General features: G+C 39.2%; 1 protein-coding gene across 1 annotated transcript in view; it reads left to right on the top strand.

Annotated features, from left to right (window-relative positions):
- The window catches only part of cwc27 (CWC27 spliceosome associated cyclophilin), a 30,274-nt gene extending 11,069 nt beyond the window's left edge, over positions 1–19,205 (top strand). The window contains exons 11-14 of the mRNA XM_063480553.1: positions 6,475–6,578; positions 13,264–13,373; positions 13,477–13,580; positions 18,708–19,205. Coding sequence (XP_063336623.1) covers positions 6,475–6,578; positions 13,264–13,373; positions 13,477–13,580; positions 18,708–18,870 — 481 coding nt within the window. The 3' untranslated portion in view covers positions 18,871–19,205. The remainder of the gene's footprint in view (positions 1–6,474; positions 6,579–13,263; positions 13,374–13,476; positions 13,581–18,707) is intronic.
- The last annotated feature ends 768 nt before the right edge of the window (positions 19,206–19,973 follow it).

Genomic DNA, 19,973 nt, shown 5'->3' with positions numbered 1-19,973 from the left:
AATTGGCTGCACCTGTCTCTTGTCATTGGTCATAACCCAGTGCGTTCTCAGGGAAAGGTTGCAGAGATCATGAAAGCATTCAGCGCTGCATTTGTACAGAAACCTGCTTGAGATAATCCAGTTCTTGGCAGCAGAGTTGTGTATGTTTTGGAACTGCCAGGTTTACACATCTCTGGACCACTGTAGCATGTCTGCCCCATATGGGGCACTTGCTTCCTGGAAACAGTTCCATACAGCAATGCATATCTAAGATGTGTGAAGTTTTGAGGGGGGTTTTTGTTTGTTTGTTTTATATAATTCAAAGTGAATAAAAAGCAAAAGTGAGGCTTGACTGTAATCAACATCATCATCTGATACTGTGCACATTTATGTCTTATTCTCTCATAAAGGCAAAATATTTAAGTGAAGTAGAAAATGTGAAACTAAATATAATTCATACAGTTAATACTCTATGACATTAATGAGTTACTTCCAGCATAACTGATTAGATGAAGGCTAAAGCATCGTTTCAGAAATTAGGCAGGTGAAGCGCTCTAAAAAGGAACCTTGGTCCACTGCGTTGACCTAGATCACTTTGCAAAGTCCTGCAAATTCCTGTGTTGAGGTTAGATTCTTCAACTCCAGCTCACAGTTCTCCTTGGCTTTTGACCAAGCCATGGAGTGCCCCCCGAGGGGAGTTCACCCAGCCACCTTGTTATTCTAGCACATTCATCCACATCACTTGCTCAGTCATTAGACTGGATTTAATCCAACGTAGCAAAGAGAAGCTGCTGCTGCCACCCTTGTGGTGTACTTACTCTAAACAACTCTGAGGTGTTAAATTTTACTTTTAGACATACTTTTGACCCATCTTAATCACGTTGTGGCCACATTTTAAGTGAAAACTGTTTGATTTCTGTCAGTATTTACATTTCGTGAAAGCCATTTGAAGGCAAGATGAGAATACAAAGAAATCCAAAAAAGGATAGCACAGCGTGCTTGTCTATTTTGGAAAAACTATTGAATTTTTGATGAACCATACAGTCATCACTTTACTATTTTTAAGGTTGTCAAATTCCTGTGTCAGCCTCAGACTCCTGCCAGACACTGGAGTATTAAATGCAACGTTCGGAATCAGGAGTACTTGGTCTACTGCCAATCACTTCATATGCTTTCTTTATGAAAAGTTAATCATCCACAGCTCTCTGGTTTTCACATTTCTTGAATTTTCAGAAGGAGTGACAGTAGCTGGCAGCCCCAAAGTATACTCAGACCGCAGGGGCTAGTAGGGAGTCACAAAAAAGATTGATAATATATCTAGTCCTGCCAGTTTTGGTCTGTTTATCTGGCAACAAATGACAACAGATGAGTGCCTCTCCGATTGGCCTTGTTTTTTAAAAATGATTGTTAAATTCGTCTCTCCTGCTGGCAAATAGATTGCCTTATTGAGTAAAGGGATGGGTAGACTTGCAGAAATGGGACAAGAAGGAGCTACCCTGTGCTTTGTCTCTCCTTTATTCTCTTCTTCAGTTATTCTTGCCTTGCACTGAATGAAGTGTTATTAAAGTGTTATTTTCTTTTGGGTTTTTTTCCTTGTTTTTTGCTGAACCTGAATTATAAATGTTCATCTTAACATTGATAATGCTGGCTGCCTAAAAAAAAAATCTATGACTAAAACATGCGTTTACATACATTAGACAAAACATTGTGATTCGAACTGGGCAACAAGTGTAGAAACAGAGTAGTTTGTTGTGTTATGATGTGAGGGTCTTGGGAGGAATTTGCTGAGCCCCGAGGTGTGTCCTAACAGGTGTTGGTGGGGCTTTTCCTGTCCTTTCTGCCCTTTTTTCTTTATTGGCACCATGGTTATGGGGCTGATTGTTCAGCTGTTGCCTTGGATACATCTCCTGTTTTTCTAATGGCAACATGTCAAGGCAGGCCAAAAATGATCACGTAGTCCAGTGTGTTCTTTACTCAAAAATAGGCTTGCAAAATCCTTCCTATTAATGCCCATTAATGCCAGAGAAGTGTCAGGGATGATGTTCCTATAAAACCCACAAGAGATACTAGATTAAAGGGCATTTGGAAATCCCACCTGTAAGATCATCAGTACTGCCAAAACTACAGAATCTGTATAAGGATAATATAATATAGTGTACTGCACAGCCTTTGCCAACGAGTCTTTACTATTAGAATGGTCACCTGAGCTCAGTGAGCTGTGAAAGATGGCCACTGCCACTAGTAAAATAACAACAACAATAATAATAACAATAACTAGTAAAAAGCAACATGCCTATGTGACTTTTTGTGTTGACTAGGTGCACTCAAAAAAAAAAGTATTAAATAAATCATAGAAAGGATTTCCACGTGATTAAATTGCTTTATTTTATATTAGCATTATGCAGTTCTATTATTCCAACTTAATGTACTTCAGTTGGACCAACTTAACTTGGACCATAATTCATTAATGATGAATCAACTTATTTAATGCAGTTGAGTCCAACTTAGTTTAACCCATGCAAATTACATTAGTCCAACAAAAGTAGTTACTGCTAATAGAAAGCCATTTATTAATGCTGAAATCCTTTCCATGATTAAGTTCATTTAAAGAGTTATTTTTTGAAATGTTAAAAACAATTAGAGTCTGGATAACATAAAACTTGTCATGTGCATCTTTTTTCCCTCCAATTTAATGGATTTATAACAAAATTCAAATTGTTGTCACTCCATCCATCCAACCTCTTATCCTTATCAGGGTTGCAGGGTGGCTGGAGAGAGGCGGGCTACATCCTGGAGAGGTTGCCGGTCTATCGCAGGGCTAACACAGAGAACAATTTGCAGTCACATTGACACTTATGGGTAATTTAGAATTACCATTTAACCTAACCCCACTAACTGCATGTCTTTGGACTGTGGGAGGAAGTCAGAGTATCCGGAGAGAACCCATGCAAGCCATGCAGGCCAGATGGTTGATTTGAACTCAGTACAACAAGTACAAGTACACAATAACAAGGAAAGATATGGATAGATATAGATTTTTTTTTTATATGTATATTATATGTATATTTTTGTCGATATACAATAATGATAGCATACACGTGGTGTGTGTAGGCTTTTCTGCCTCTTATATCCTCAGTGATTTTCTTTTGGTTTGAAATCTCATGTGATTTGTGGTATCGTGTCCAGGCAACTAACCGCTCCTGCAAGACTGTATCATGTCATCTCAACAAGATCTTATATGATTCACCATATAAACATAAAATTATTTTGATCAAATTTAGTGCGCGGCAAGCTAACCGCGGTAACGTGTTGACGCAGTGCAGCCCCACGCACGGGACGATCCGCGGTAACTTGTTAATGGAGATTTGCCGCGTTAATGCAGTTATGGCGTTAACGTCATTTTAGCGAGATTAACGCTGACAGCACTAATTAAATTACAGTTTAGACTCTTCTAAATGTAACAACCACCCAAATTCACTTTTTTGAGTGTTTGGCTAAAGAGGCTAAAACCTCAGCTGGTCAACCCTGTGATGTTTCAGTGTCCACAGCAGTATATATTCCTAGCAGCTAATTTCAATTAAAAGGTCTAATATTTTTTAACTTGATAAACATTAGCAATCCTAGCACCAGCATCCTTCAATCCTTGCATGCCTTTACTGAATATGGTTAGACAGTACCGGTGAAATAGTCAATACACGGAACAAAAGTCTTAGTCCCTGGCTACATTCGATACCAATGTTATTCCCAAGTATTAGCCATTGTACCCAAATTGTATCAGATGATAGCAGACAAGTTTTGAAATTGTTACCAAGAAGTACAAAAAATTGCTAGAACATTGTATAAATGGGAAGAGCAGGATCAAGCATGTTTTTGAAACTTGATCCGTACTACTAGTAAGGCTATTAAACCCTCTTTCGTTGTGTGTGTGACTTTTTTAAAACATCTTAATGAAAGTGCAATATTAAATTATTGGAGCTCAGCTTGCATTTGCACAATCTTTGTTAAATCTGACAGTTGGTATTAAAAAGTTCTGTTGCTGCCTTCATCACCTTAAAAAAAACGAAATAGTTAACTGGCCACCTACTGCAGTAATTCTGCAGTAATGTGGATGGAGTGTTTTCTGCTATCATTTTAATCAAAGAGTACCACCAGAGAGACAAAAACCCATTCATCATGTGGGAGTGTGAATGGCAGCTGGAGTCTTCAAATTATTACGTTCTTTGCCCACCTATGGGTTTTCACATCTGTGTCGCATTACAATGCTTTATGTAAAATATGTCTTAGAAAAGAGGTTTGTTGTTATTGATTCTTCTGTAGACTGAGCTGAGCAAGCAACTTCCTCGCATAGGCAGTGTCTGATTCTGCCAACCGGTTTCTACCCTTGGCAACCTAGTTTGGATTCAGCTGAAGCAAATTTTTTTCTTCAGGAAAATAGAGGACTAACAACTGTATGTCTGACTGATTCCTTATGTGTATCCTCAGAAGAACCAGGAAAGCTAACAAGGAAGAGACATGACATCAAGTCAGACACAGCTGTTAATATTTGCTGAGCCACTTACAGTTAAAATATCACTCAGTTTGATGCCTCAGTACTTTGCCACAGACAATGTCAGAGAATTAAACAAATATAGCACTAGCTACAAACACAAGAATCAAAGTTCCACATAAAAGGAAAGAGAAAGGATATAAATGAATGTCTGTCCAGAAAAGCAGATGTAGGAAACAAAAGCAGCCATTGTTTGGTCTGGAGATGCCTCAGATGTTTCTAGGCCAGGGGCCCAGACTGTGCAGCTTACCTGTGCTTTGTGGCTCTGCAAGTGAATGGGATGAAAACAGAGCTGTCAGGCAGTACAAAAATATTATCATTTCTTAACATAACATATCTGCTCTGTAACTGGCAGAAGTCTCAGTCATATGATGGGGAACAATAATCAGCATTGCTGGCCTTGTATGAGCTGGGCTTCAGGCCGCCTGCCAAAAAGGACACCACCTTGGAGTTAAGGAAGTGAGGATGTGCCTTGGCCTGCCTCTGTCATCCAGTTAAAGGTTTTACAAGGGTGGCTAGCCAGGAGAGGAGTGCCTGGGATAGTTATTGCAGTGCCACTTGAGCAGAGGAAGTATAAAGTTTTTTATTACTTCTGCCACTGAGAGCATTGTGTATTTTATGTATCAAAAAACATTCATATTTAACTTCATACAACTTGTGTAGTGCTCTGATATATATGCAGATTAAATATGTGCATGTTCTTTTGTACAAATATGAACATGATACTGACCTCATTAATAAATTTTATTGAGGTCAGATTTAGCTTTAGATTGCCAAAAAAAGAAAAAAAAGAACTGTAACTCTGTTTTAAAAACTAACACCAGAGATTGATCACTTTACATTTATATCGCAAAAGGGATGAGTTTATGGTCCGAAACACAGCTTTGGTTCTTGAGAAGCTCAGGTTGAGCGGTTTGAAGACAAAGTTAGAGAGTGAGACATTTAGAACATGTGTCAAGGAGAGAGACTGAATATATTACGCACATAGGATGTTGAAGATGGAGCTGCCGGGCAGGAAGAAATGAGAGGGACCTGAAGGAAGTTCATGGATGTAGTGAAGGGCATGCAGCTGGTTGGTGTGACAGAGGAGGATGCAAGTGATAGGGTGAGATGCAAGCAGATCTCTAAAGGAAGCAGTCGAAAAAAGAGGAAGATGATTTCGGCTTTAGACTGACTGGTTTTGACATGGTTCTTGTTAGTTATTACCTGTGACTTGACTTGGGAAATGTCTAAATCAACCTGGGATTTAATTTTTGAGTTCTTGATCTTCACTTGAGACCAAAGTTCAAATTCCAGACTCGCCTCTCTCCACTTTGGTCTTGACCATAATAAAAAGATTGGTAATGCCCACTGTGACATCATCCACTGGTTAGTGAAGTCCTGTTTGAAGTGTCAAGTTGAGTGATTTGGCTGTCACCATTTGGATGTTTTGAAACGCGATCAGATGAGCGAAGAACCGATTTGACTGAGAAATCGGGGGACACTGGTCGTTTGCAGGCTAGCGTCTTGTTTGACTCTAAATGGGAACTATAATTTAAGAAGTGAACATCATGTTGTATTCAGTAAGACTTCAAACAAGCAACTAAGGGCATAAACTCTCGAGGAAAGTGTTTTCTGTTTACTGAACCAACACCAGCTTTTCCATGTGCCTTCTTTATTTGGTGTTTGGTATATGTGCCCACCATAATGACAAGTAGCAACTTGTTTGTTTATAAAGACATTTAATATTCTTAAAACGTTAAAAAAATGTATGCCTTGTGTTTGTTTTGCGATGAAGCCAGTGGAGCCAAATGTCTGTTCAAACTATTCTCTTCTTGTTTGTAATGGATGACTTTTTTCTTTGAGCCTGCCGCTCTGGGATTCTTCTTGTCTGTTAACAAGTGTATTCCTTTTATAACAGATGTATACGTTGAGTTTATGATCTCAAAACTGTATTTCTCCATTTACAGTGATGAATTACGGAAAGAGGCGCGACAGTTGAAGAAGGAACTGCAGGCCATAAAGCAAAGAAAAGAAGAAAGTTCAAAACCTGCAAAAGTTGAAGTCAAGGAGGGTATGTGTGCAAATGTTTAATCCCCTACATGCACTCTTAAGTGTCCTGGTGTAACCCATTATATTTTAAATTTATTGGTGGCAGATGATATAGTGGGTGTATATTATATGTATATAATATATATTTATAGGTTTAGGTTTTTTTTTTTAATGATCTTTAAAAGTAGATCTAAGTGTGAAGTAAGTCTCTAGGAGGGTGGTCTGTGCTACATTCTCTGCTAATGGACACTGAGACAGGCAACCCTCTGATTTTGTCAATTAGTTGCAGACGTCTATTTCCCCCCCACCTAAACGGCCTGCATTTTTGTGTTGAAGCTTTCTGAAAATTGCATGGGTAAAAATTGTTGAGTGGCCGCCATGGTTGCACATCAAACCCAATGTGTTTGTTAGTTTGCAGCTTTGGCCCAACTAAATTCTGTACAAATCTGCCCCCAAATCTCCTCTGGTCTTCACCACACTCCAGTCTGTCATAATGCCGTCAATCACTGGATTTTTGCTGACGCTGAAACGCATTTTTGAGAATTACAAAAACCACTCAGACACAGAGGTTAGCCTGAGGTTGTGTGTGTTGTTGTGCAACAAAACAAAGTGGTTTACAGGGGGTGTCTGCAGGGAGCAGCCTAAGTGTGGGATTACCACCAGCCAAAATTTACAAAAGTCCACGAAGAGCTCTTGTTGCTCAAACATTGTTTTTGTCTCCACAAACACTGATGGAGTCATGCTTTTAAGTAGAGACACAGACCCTAATGTTTATTTGCTGCCAATTGGCGGCATGATTTTAGATTAAAGAGGACAAAATGCAGTCACTATGTTGTACTCCAATACTAACATTAACTACAATTCTTTTGCTCTCTCTAAATTTGTGTTGCTCTCAATTATATCTCTATTCTAACACTCAAGAAGACGTAGTCTCTAAAAAAAATCCACTTATTGATTTAGGTGTTGAGACAGTAGCAGCCTTGTATTGTTATACCTAATGGCGAGTAGCCTAAGCTCCTCTGTTATCTTACAAGGTGTTTAAATTCAGCCAGGGGCCTTTGTTTTGTTCTTTCCTGTCAGCTTAGCCAGAGGCAGGGGTTTCTTTTAAAGAGTTCCTCGTTACATTTTTGTGTTGGAAACAAAAGTTAATTCCATTAAATGGAATGGATAGATGTCACGGGCCAATGGCCGCTGCAGGGGAGACGGATGTCTGCTTAAATGCAGTAAATCTCCACTCAGCCACAGACGAGCACTGTGGTGAGGTTTTTGTTTTATCTCATCTCACTGGAGAAGCTGTGCAGCAATAAGGGCTACGCACGCACACACACACACACACACACACACACAGAGACAATGCCATCCCTTTAAGCTAAAAATTTTCTCCTGATTCTGCTTTGACCACTTTGTGAAGGTCAGCGTCTGGTGCCATTCGCTCACATGTCTCTTTAATTGGTCAGTGCTGACTCAGTGAACACATGATGCTTGTTTGAATTATTTTGCATCTGTAACAAATCATCGGGGGGGGGGGGGGGGGTTGTCATATAATCCACTAGATATGTTCTTGGTAAATTATGTCATCTGAGATATGGCAAAACTGGAAAGTCATGATGGCATCTCCAAATTCCCATTTTCTGCAGCTGACAGTGAAAAGTCCTAGAGATGATCAGTTTACTATCACTTACAAGGCAGTTAAGATTATCAAAGATTTTTCTACTGCAAGTAATTGAATACTTGAAATAACATAAAATAAATGTAAAAAAAAATTAATAATAATAGTAATTTATTGTGCCTGCACTAAAATATTCTTAAATGCATATTCTTCAGCCTGTAATATACCATCAGTGTGTGTATGATTCTTGATCTGCATGCCTGCCTGATGTCATTCTGTGTCCATTCCTTATCCTCACTCACCGCTGTGCCTGGCATTAAACTTGATTGGCCTGAAATGCAAACCGTCTCTTCAGAATTCACCTTTAGCACACAGTTTAGTTCATCACAATCATCACTTCAGTTTTCTCTTCAGCTTTCACATAAATTATAGCATGTTCCTGCAGTCTGGATTTCTCTTTCTTGGCATGACCACTGGGTACAAGAGCCAAAAATAAGAGAGGCATTCTGAAACCACTGTCCATTCAAAACCCTCTAAAATGATGTGGCAGCATACTTTATCCCACTTAGATATTATACAGCTCTGCGTGTGTATTCCTGGCGTTGTATTACACTGGTGCCTTGTCAGTCATGTTGTTCATTTTTAGGACATGTATCAATTGAATGCTATATGAAATGCCAAATACTGTGATTGGAATTATTATTTTAACTGCTCATCAGATCAACTGGGAGTCTTAGACCAGCTTGATTGTTTTTACAAAACACATCTTTGGTATTTTCATCTACTTTAAACCCCCAAAAGCACTGCTCAGATAAAATAAGGTAACTTATTGCCTTGTTTTTTTTTTAGTCAGATATTTTCCTAATTTGATAGCATGCGATCAAATTAGATGTTTTTACTGTTTGATTACAGTAAAAACATCTATTATGTCATCTCAATGACACCCAGGAAGCAAGTACAAGTACAACATGGTGACCAGAGGACACAGAAAACTGATAACATTCAGTGACAACGGGCAACATAACCACTAGAAACATTATGTTGCCACTTAAAAGTTTCTCTGCTATGAGGCAAGCAATTGAACCTACTGCCAATTAGAGGGTTACCTAGGCAACTCGAGACAAAAATGTTCGCTAGCAACCAGCAGGTACAGAGCAATGCAAGTCAGGGAATTGAATCTGAATTGCCAACGACTCTGAAACATGCCAGTAGGGGACATATGATAGAGTAGTATAAATTAGAGGCTTACCTAGGCAACAGGAGCCTGGGATGTCCACTAGTTACCAATCATCAGCTACAAAGTGATGCAAGTAAATCACAAGCACATGCCTTGCTTATTTTGTTTATGAATTACAAAAGGCAGTATATCACTGAATTGTGGTTACTTTAGGAAGGCATGTGTCATGCATCTATACGACAGCAACACAAAGCCATCTAAAAATTCATTTCAGAGAGGTTGTTTTGTGTTTCTTTTTAAACAATCAGCAAAGCAGCTTTTAAGTTTACACAGTTTACTCAGTTTAACTACCTTTATTTATTACTTCTTATTGTGCCACTTTGACTTTGTTAAAAACTCCTGATTGTTTAACAGAGAATGGGGAAAACTTGATCCTGTGAAAGGGGCGTTTGTCGTCCACAACACACCTCGGTTGCTATAACAGCAGCTTGATTTGTAGCTCTCTAGATCCCAGGTGACAGGAAAGGGGAGGAATATAATTAGAAATGTCATCAAACTCAGGGATAGTCAGTGACAACAGCTGGAGAAGGGATGTGTGTTCTTCGCGCATGACCTCAGGGCATCATCAGTCAGCATCCGGCATGTCACAGGTTGCAGCAGAGGTGACTGGGCAAGAGATGGAGGAAGATCACGTGTTTGTGTCATAAATCAAGTCAGAAAAAGGGCTGCCCCTCTAAGCAGCACAACAGACTTCAGTAATGACACCAGTCAAGTGGGGGAAAGTGTTATACTTTGATTTTTTTCCCCCCTTTTTTGTGATCTGTGTGCATTTGGTTTGGAAATTAAGTGATTTCTTATTTGGATTTATTTGCAAAGGATCCACCAGAATTTCACTCACCAAAACTGAAGCACTCACTTCTTGAATCAGCTGTACTGTACCACGAAGCAAGTTACATTATTCAGTTCAGTTTTTGTTTGTATAGCACCAAATCACAACAACAGTTACCTCAAGGTGCTTTATATTGTAAAGTAAAGAGAGAAACATCAGACAACTCCCTCTGAGCAGTTGGCAACAGTGGGAAGGGAAAACTCCCTTGTAACAAGATAAAACCTCCGGCAAACCCAGGCCCGGGGAGGGCGATGTCTTGACATTTGGTTTGGAGCAACTCCTTCTAATTTTGTCAAAGTGCATAATGAATTATTTTTTAAAGACGCACAAATAGTTTTTTTTCTTTTTTTTTTTTGTAGTTATAACACATTTTGTATTTGTCTTTTATTCAAACCAAGATTGACCAATGACTTACATGAAACATGACCTGTCCAGTTTGTTATTCTATTTTTTTTTAATCATATCCTCCTGAGAACCAAGGAAAAAGGAATCTCCCCATTGCACTTTTTTGTGATTTCTTTCTTCTTTTACAGCTAAAAGAGGCCACCCAAACACATGCGATATCAATGGAAAGCTCCTCTATTTAGTACTTTAGGACTTAGTAGGTTACCTGAAATAAGTCAAAAGATATAGACCAAAAACAAATGTCCATTACAGAGGACATAAATGAATAGCCTGGTTCTCAGGAGGATATTTAAGGGTTTCACTTGGTATAGTCTCTAGTTAGTTGTGCATTTTTGGGTCATTTAAACAAGCTTTTCAGTAAGGTCTGGTTCATATGCCTGCCTTAAGTTCTTTGTTGTTCTGTTAATTTATTTTGGGAAATATGTTGTCTCATGAACTCATAAAATAGCAGCTCTCTCCTAAATGACAAGCAGGGGCCTCGTGTGTTTTCTCTGTTGCATCATTTATTTAGTGCAGCTGAATATGTCAGAGCATCCAGTCAGGAGTGGCACAGCTTGGCGAGTGAGGTGACGGTGATCTGGGGCTTGTGTCTGTGTGTGACATCACATTTTGTTGTGGAAAGAAAGTGCTCAGACAGCCAGCAGACTGTGCTCACTGTCTGCCACTCTGTGACTTCACAGACTGTACGCCTGAACTCTGAGATTTACAGAAGCACATTAACTGCATGAGACACCGATGCCAGCACGCTGATTGTCTCTCCTTCTATTCACGATGAGAGAATTTTTCACACATACTGCAGAGAGGACAGTTTGGTGGAAATGTATTCCCAGCATACTGTGATTTTACCCTCTCTGTCTGTACTTTGTGACACACACAGCTCATACAGTACATCTGTTCCACTAGACGGCTACAGTCTAGTTTCCTTCCTTTTATTTGTATTAGAGATGAAACTAAGGAATATCTTCATTATCAGTTAGTTCAGTTGGTTGTGCTCTCACTTATATTTTATGTCTGTAAATTAGACAAAACATAGAACATATAAAGAAGTAAAAATCCAGGGTGGCATCTTTATATGCCATTTTTGGTGCTGTTTTGTCTGACTTGCAGTCTAAAACTGCTTCAGTGTTCAGAAGATTATGAAAAATAAAAAATATTTACATTTAAGAAGCTTTATTAAGTGTTTTTTTTTTCACTTCATGGGTTTTGTCCAGCCAGTGATGTGAAACAGAAAAAAAGCAAAAAAGAATGAATCAACAACATGATTAATCCTCTTCTTTTCAGTGCAGCTTTATTTCCACATTAGAAATCAGTGATGATTAGCTGAAGAATCTCCGACTCCTGCAAGTCAAGTTCCACATACGTTATAATTTAGTCTAGTATATTTTGAAGTAGCCTAACAGTTGTATCAGTTTCTGTATGTAGTCAACAAAGGCTGTTAAGTACAGTCAGTGCAGTATTTTGACATTTATTCGACATTTGGACGTTTCTAGTTTTCATTATCAACTGGAGGATACGCTAATAATAAAACAATAAAATAATGAGTCTATTTTTCTTATTTGAATTCAAAAGTTTAAAAAGAGCTTTTGATCTTCAAATAAACTGCTTAATTTAAAAAATAATTTTAAAATGTACTCCTGTTCAGTCCTTTCAAACAGGTTCAGACACTTGGAGATGGTGCAAACCACTATTTTCCTTACATTTGTCACCTTCTATAATCATTAAAAAATAATAATAATAGATTTTTTTTTCATTCCTTGATAATATTTCAGTAGGACCAGTTAAGTGACCTTCACTACTCTCAAATCAGCTGAATATGGTTCACACTTGCTCTAATCTGTGCTAAAATTTAACTGACTCGATTAAATCTTAAGGCTCGTTACGTATGTCATCTTTGATCAGGAAAAAAATGAGGGATAATTATTTTATTCCTTCTTTGTGATGGTGAGCAATAGCGTGGATACATACAGAGCATGACAGTCTGAGATGGACGGACTATCTTTTCAGTTTTCTGGTAATCATGGTCATGGAGCATGTACAGCAGCATCTGTGAAGGCTTTTCCTTTTATGTTTTCTTGCTGCTCTTGTTCTGTTTTTTTGTTTTGTTTTGTTTTTAACCTGTCGTTTGTTAAGTAGCAGTTAATTACACTTAAAACTGAACATCTAAAAATAAATATTTATTCATTTATTTTAAATCTGGTAAAACATCCCTGAATTCTGTTCAGTTTAGGAACAGTTTCACAAGTGGTCAAAAAGACAAAACCAAAAACAAAGACTATGATTAAAAACCTCTCCAGTTATCTTTGCAAGAACCAGTTTGAATTTTAGACCATCCAAATAATGTAATTTTGTAAAAGTTAAAACTTCTTGGCCGGCTTTCATTCTGGTTCCTTCAGGCCAGAGAGTTGCTCATCCAAACAAGCTCAAACTTGGCAGTGCACTTAACTCATTTCCTTGGCAACACAGCCTGCAAGCTTGAAGTGGTTTGGATAAACAGTTGTTGAGATAGGTAAAGAACAGTTGGAAGTACGGACATGCAGAGATATCTCAAGTTGTTAGTTAAGATTTGTCTGATTTCTTGCTTTGCTGCTATAACAGCTGTCTACTTTGTCTCTTTTGACTCTCTAAAGTTGAGAAAAAGCCAACCAGTGAAGCTGTGGCTGAGTACTTGGAGGGAAGAAAGAAATATGAAGGGCTCAAGAACCGAAAACTGAAAAAAGGCTCAAGCAGAGAAGAACAGGCAAGAGGGCACAATATGTTGCACTAAATTACTGAAATTGAAATAGACTGTAAATTCTGTAGTTGTTAACGTGTGTTTTAATGATGTCTGATCTTTATGGTAGACGCTGGCCCTGCTCAACAGCTTCAAGTCCAAGCTGTCATCGGCCATCACTGAGGGTCCACAGGAGGACGTGGAGGAGCTGGCAGAGGATGATGACAAAGGATGGTCAGTGAGCTTGACACTATTCGAGATAAATAAGCGGGATATTTTCATTTTCTTCTTTCATGGTCATCTTTTAGGAAAGAATCCAGACATTGTTCATTTATTTCAATTTATGCAACTGAATAAAACAAAGTCAAGCATGATCATGAGCCTATCCCACCTGTCTTAGGGTGACAGGCAGGATACACCCTGGACAGGTCGCCAGTCTGTCACAGGGCTAACACATAGACAGAGACAACCATTCACACTCACATTTACTCCCGCATTGGGCAATTTAGTGTTTCCAATTAACCTAACCCCACTAACTGCATGTTTTTGGACTGTGGGAGGAAGCTGAAGTACCTGGAGAGAACCCACACAAACACGGGGAGAACATGCAAACTCCACACAGAAGGACCCTGGCCTGACACAGTTATGTTAAAAATGACTATTTACTTCTTTAAAATTTGAAGACATTTAAAGGATTAAATGGAAGACGGTTAAATTTTCATTTAAATGTTGCTTTTGGTTATTTTTTAGTTAAAACTTGCTGATTATAGTGTTATACTCATAGACAGTAATAAAGACATAACCACTATGATGTCACCCACTGGTGTCTGGATTCCCATTTTTGAAGTTTCGAGATTACCGTTTTCCGCCATCAACATCTTGGTTGCAAGAAAACTGATGTAACAAGAAGAGGTGGGTCTGAGTGTAAAACCACTGACTCATCGGCAGATGGTTTGTGACTGACAAGTTGTTAGTCAACGAGCAAAACATGGTATGAGCAAAAAGGTCAACAAAGAAAGCCTTGTCTTCCCCCCCAACCCCCACCCGCCCACCCCCATAGCTTTCTATGGAGGGAAAAGGCTCGGGCTGGACGTTTGTTTGCAACCCCAGCTATCGCCATCTGGTGGCTTTAAGACAGAATGCAGTTTTTAAGGCACTTCCGCAGTGGCTTCATTTTTCTGACAGGGAATCTTTGTCCATGTTTTTTGTTTTCTCTGGTTAGACTACTTTAATAGATGAACAAACTTACTAGTCCAACTGTTAACAGAAATGCTGATTCTATATAAGAAAAGTACCACATCGTTGGTCTATAACTTGAATTCACTGTTCACTGCAGTCAATAATAGTAGAAACTCTGAGTAGTACGTGAGCACACCAGTCCTCCCATAGCCCAAGAAGCAGTCCGGCATACACACCATTTTGTGGACAGTGAAGTTTAAGCATGACAGGCTAACTAGAAAAAAGTTGTTTTATTATTTCATTCATATTATGATGACTATCGCTAAAAGACAACATAATATCAGGAGCAACAAACATGAGACAATGGAAAAAAAATCCTTCCTTGTACAGATGAACCTGAACTCTATAAGATCTAAAGCTCACTCCAAGTTCTGATAAATGTGTGTGAAAGTTCAGGTTGTGTGCTTGTGTATGTGTGTCACGTTGGGATTTCAAGCCACAGCCACCAGATTGGCCATCAGGAAATCAGGCCTGACTGTGTGTTTTCCTCTCATATTCTGTTTTTCACCAAAGATCTCAAAGTCTAACTGCACAGAGTGAGGGTTTGAAATGAATACCATGTGTTTGAACGTGAGCAAAGTGTCTGTGTGCAAGAGATTTAGAATAACAAAATCTGTAGTTTCTATTAGTCTCAAGAAGCCCCCTTGAAGTTCAGTCTGTGTGTGCGTTTGTGTGTCAGCATGCATATGTGGGGGCCCTAATGAATTTGAGAGAAGCCTTGGCTGGCGTTTGGAGCCTCTCCCGGCTGTAGACACCTCACTGTGTTGCCCCTGCCAGGTATGGTGAGAAGGGAGGGACGGGGCAGTAGCATAGCAGTCCTAGAAAAACACCAGTGGGGAAGTCTGTGCCACTCTAGGAGTACTGCGAACAGAATGTGGGTTACAACAGGTCAGACATTGGAAGTCAAGTCTGGGCCAGAGGAGGTAAACTATTCCATCTGTGTCTGTGTCTCCAAATTCTGACTCTCCCTCTACAGCCCCCTCCTCCCCCAACTCCTTCTGCTTTGCTAACACACAACCTCCGAGCCCACTCTCTCAAAGCAAAGAGCCCTCCATTGCTTTCACCATTCCTCCATATTCAGTAAATCCCACCCCCTGCTTGAGTAAAAAGAATGCAAGACAAATAAATAGAGGAAAAGCTTCTGTAGACTCACATTATGGCAGCACAGCGGTTTTGATAAGCCCCGAACGCTGCCTTTCCACATCATGTTTCAGAGCTGGATGACTCTGAGGCTGTATGACCGGCAGACTGTCATCACAGAGACTGCTAGACAAATTATCAGAGGCGGCATGCTCACGCAGCAGGAGTCCTCAGGGCCTGCCAGAGTCTAGCCGTGACATTCTAGATGAGCTGTCACAACTCCTGCCGATTTCAAATGAACACAGGAGAAAATCCAGATCGCACCAACATACTAAAACACCCTAACCGCGCAGACACGTACAAGAGGGCATGCACGCTAGAGCAACCCTTGTTTAAGTTTACAGCATGGAATTTTGTTTTTTAATACAGGCATGTGGAAACACACTGAAACAATCTGTTGATCGTGAACTTTGAAGGAAACATTTAAAGATTTTCTTATTTTAGGTATGAACAAAACTACGTTTGCATTTCCATCTGGTGCTCTGGTTTCATACGACAAGCATAGCATGAGCTGATTGTGAATAGAATTTGGGCACCACAATTGTTCCACCATGTAATGTTGGTTGGTATTGTTCATCGAAGGATTGACTCAAATAATGCACATAATATGTGTACCAGCTCAAGTTTGGGTATTCATACATGAATTCAGTTTATTTCCCTAATTAAATCTCAAGTTTTAAACCAGTTTTTGACAGATTTCTAAAAGTTGTGTCGTCTTCTTTTTATGACAGGTTGTCTAATAGATTTTTTAAAAATTAAATAAAGCACTATACTTTTAAAAATTTTGCCTTAACAAGCAATAGGAAAGGTTTTTTTAAAGAAACAAATAACATAACTTAAGATACATTTAAACCCAAGTTGTAGTCTAATCACAAAATGGTGTGTGTGTGGTTTATATTTTACTTTCCCTTCCCCCAATTCCAGTACCAGAACCAGGGGGGAGATGGGGGGTAATAATTTATAAAGGTATCTGAGTATCACACAGCCAGTTCTGAACCAGTTACAGTGTAAAGCCACCTTTGCAGCAACCCTGTGAGGCCATAATTAGGCACAAGTTAACATGCTTAAAGTGAAAGCTAACATTGTAATGATGTACACTTGTGTGAATTCAGGTTCACAACAACAATTAAGCCAGTCATTTTAGAACTACCAGTTATCCTAAAGGTTAACTGCTGGACAAAGCTGGAGTACCTGGGGATGATGGAGACCATGAAACTCCACAGATAAAGGCCCAAAGCTTACCAGCAGGTTAAAAATGCAAACCTTGCTGCGAGGGAACTGTGCCATTCACTGCCATTGCAGCTATGCTGCAAAACTAACTGGAACCATTACTGATTAAGATAAAAATGTAGAGTGATTACATTTTTGCCTTTTTTACATTTTGAAAAGACTTGAAGCTGGGAAAATTACTTCTCAGCTCAGGAAATGAGGCTAAGAAGAATGTGAATGCAAGTTAACCATAATTATTATTTCAGTTCTTTGTGTTAGAGTGCTAATGTGTGGGTCTGTGGAAAACCTGTACCAAAGTTAGAGGACCACCAGAGTCACTAGGGTTAAGCCTCTCGGGACTTCACCTTGGTATTTTTGTTGGGAAATGCCCTGCTTCTTTTATCTGGTTTTTTAGAAAGCCACAGTGAGGGTAAGCCACACTAGGTAAATAAACATAATACTATAGGCTTAATGTCAAAAAACACTAGTGATTTTAGAGCATCTATTTAAGTCATTTTAGCTACTGTTTAAAGAACACTATTATATTGACAAATTAGACTCTTAGTCTTGACTTAACATTTCAACTGGGTTTAAAGGTTCATTAAGTAATCTTTTGAGATCATTAAATATATAAAATAATGTTGTAGTTTCAAAATATACGTTGATTAGTGTGTAATTATCTGCCAAAGAACTCGATTTTGGTTTCATCTGACCAAAACACTTTCCCCCGAACTTTCTTTGAATCATTTACATGGTAAATGGCAAGAATAAGATGAACCTGTAGATGTGCCTTCTTGACAGGGGGGACCTATCTGGCGCTGCAATATTTCAATACATTACAACACAGTGTGTTACCAAAGGTCTTCTTGGTGACTGTGGTTCCAACTGCCTTAAGATCATTATCAAGCTCCTCTCGTGTAGTTTTGTGCTGATGCATCAACTTCCATATAATCATCTTCATCCCATGAGGCAAGACCTTGCATGGAGTCAAGGATGATTGATGGTCAACAGTTTGCATCTTTTCAACCAGCTTCTTGATCTTGTAATCCATTCCAGTCTTGTGTAGGTCTACAGACTTATTCCTGCCACCCTCTTTGGTTTTCCCCAATGGTGATGTTTTATAGGCTTTTCTATTCTACTTGAGCACTCAAAGCTCAGTCACCCATTCAAACACATTCATACAAGCACTATGTTCTATGCCTAAATGCTTTCTATTTAACATTCACACATTTTCACACTCCAATGATCACATTGGAGTGCAACTAAAGGTTCAGTACCTTGCCCGAGGGATTGAACTACCAACCTTCATATTGGTAGATGACCTCTGTCTACCTCCTGAGCTACAGCCATCTATCAGGAGTATCTGTAATTGATTCTTTCCCACACAGCCACAGAGCCGATCTGCAGGAAAATTCTAGCTGGGTTGTAGGGCATCGAGTACTTATTTCACTCAATGAAATGTAAATCCATTTATAATTTTTATGTAATATTTTTTTCTGGATTTTTGTTTTATATCCTGTCTCTTTCCATTAAAATGAAGCAACCATAAAAATTAAAGACTGTTAATTTCTTTGTGTGAGCAAGCTTACGAATTCAGCAGGAGATCAAATAGTTATTTTCCCCTGCTTCAACTAATTATTGGGTTTGTTGTTATGAAACTTCTCAAAGCAAAAGAGAAACTGGCCTCTAGGTAACAGTTCCACAGAGCAGTGATTTAGTGGATCCTGTCCTGCTGTTCTTTGAACTCTCTCCACCTCTCTTTGTCTGATTTAGGATGGCCCATGTTCTGCAGTTTGATGAGCAAAGCAGAAAAGTCAAGGATGCCAACATGCAGGATGAGGACACCTTTGAGATCTATGACCCACGCAACCCCGTTAACAAACGCAGGAGAGAGGAGAGCAAGAAGATCCTGAAAGAAAAGAAGGCCAAGAGGTGAGGTCACAAGGTCATAGGTCGTGCCGAAGCCATGTGACTAAAACCAAAACTGGCCGTACAGCATCCTGGCAGTCTACTTTTTCATCGCTTCAAACCCGGCTTTGTTGAACCATTTCCTGGTGCGAACATTACAAACGAGGATGCTGAGCCGAAAACACGATGTCCCCGTTTTCTGTGAGGAAACGGCTTCTTCACAGCTTCACCTGAACAGTTACTCATCAGGAGGAATAAAATAGGGAACCTTACATGTAATGTTCATTTATATGACTTTGTATTTTCTGTTTACAGTTAAATGTGAGCCTTAGACTTTGTTAGAAAAATAAATACCAATCATAAACAGCCTGTAATGACTCTGTTCTGTTTGATTTTAAACAAATGTATCACTAAGGAGCCATTTTTCAGGATAAATTGATACTCTAATGCAGTTTGTGAGGCCTTTCTTGCTTACATGGAAGGGCTATAAAACCTGGTGTATGTGCCCACTCTCTTCTTTCCATCTGGCATCAACTATTCGTGTTTGGACAGCTCATCCATCCTCTGCTTGCACTGGTGCTATGGCTGACTTCCACATTCAAGTGTTTCTTCAGATTTAGTTTGAACAAATATGCAAGTAAATCTCTTGTGTGGACACCCTACTATTCACTTAGCTTTCAGCCAGTCTGGGACAAGTCAGGCATATAGACCACAACAATACTTGCACAAAAAATGCTTGCCTAATATCATTTAGGTCAGGGTATGGATACGGAAAAGCTGAGTGTCCTGTGGTTTCTGGCACAAGGATGTTGACAGGCAAGTGTGGCTTCTTTTGGCTTGATGGTGATGGTCTTTGTCATGTTACTCAAGCCTTTCCAAGATAGTTTTTGTGGTGTCTGGACCCATTATCACTTCTGGGGAACGCTTGTGCAGTCAGGGAAGGTGTTTGATGGTCAGCATCAATGTTTAGGTGAGCGGTACATATCAAATGAATGCTATGACCTTCATGAACCGCAACAGAATAGAATAGAATAGCCTTTATTGTCATTGTACAGGGTACAACGAAATTGGAGTGCTACTCCCTTGGTGCAAAATGCAATAATAAATATAAATGTAAAATATAAAAGGTAC

Source organism: Pelmatolapia mariae, linkage group LG7 (genome assembly GCF_036321145.2).
Source record: "Pelmatolapia mariae isolate MD_Pm_ZW linkage group LG7, Pm_UMD_F_2, whole genome shotgun sequence".
NCBI lineage: Eukaryota > Metazoa > Chordata > Actinopteri > Cichliformes > Cichlidae > Pelmatolapia > Pelmatolapia mariae.
Note: the sequence above shows the minus strand (reverse complement) of the source record. Positions and strands in the feature narration are given on the sequence as shown.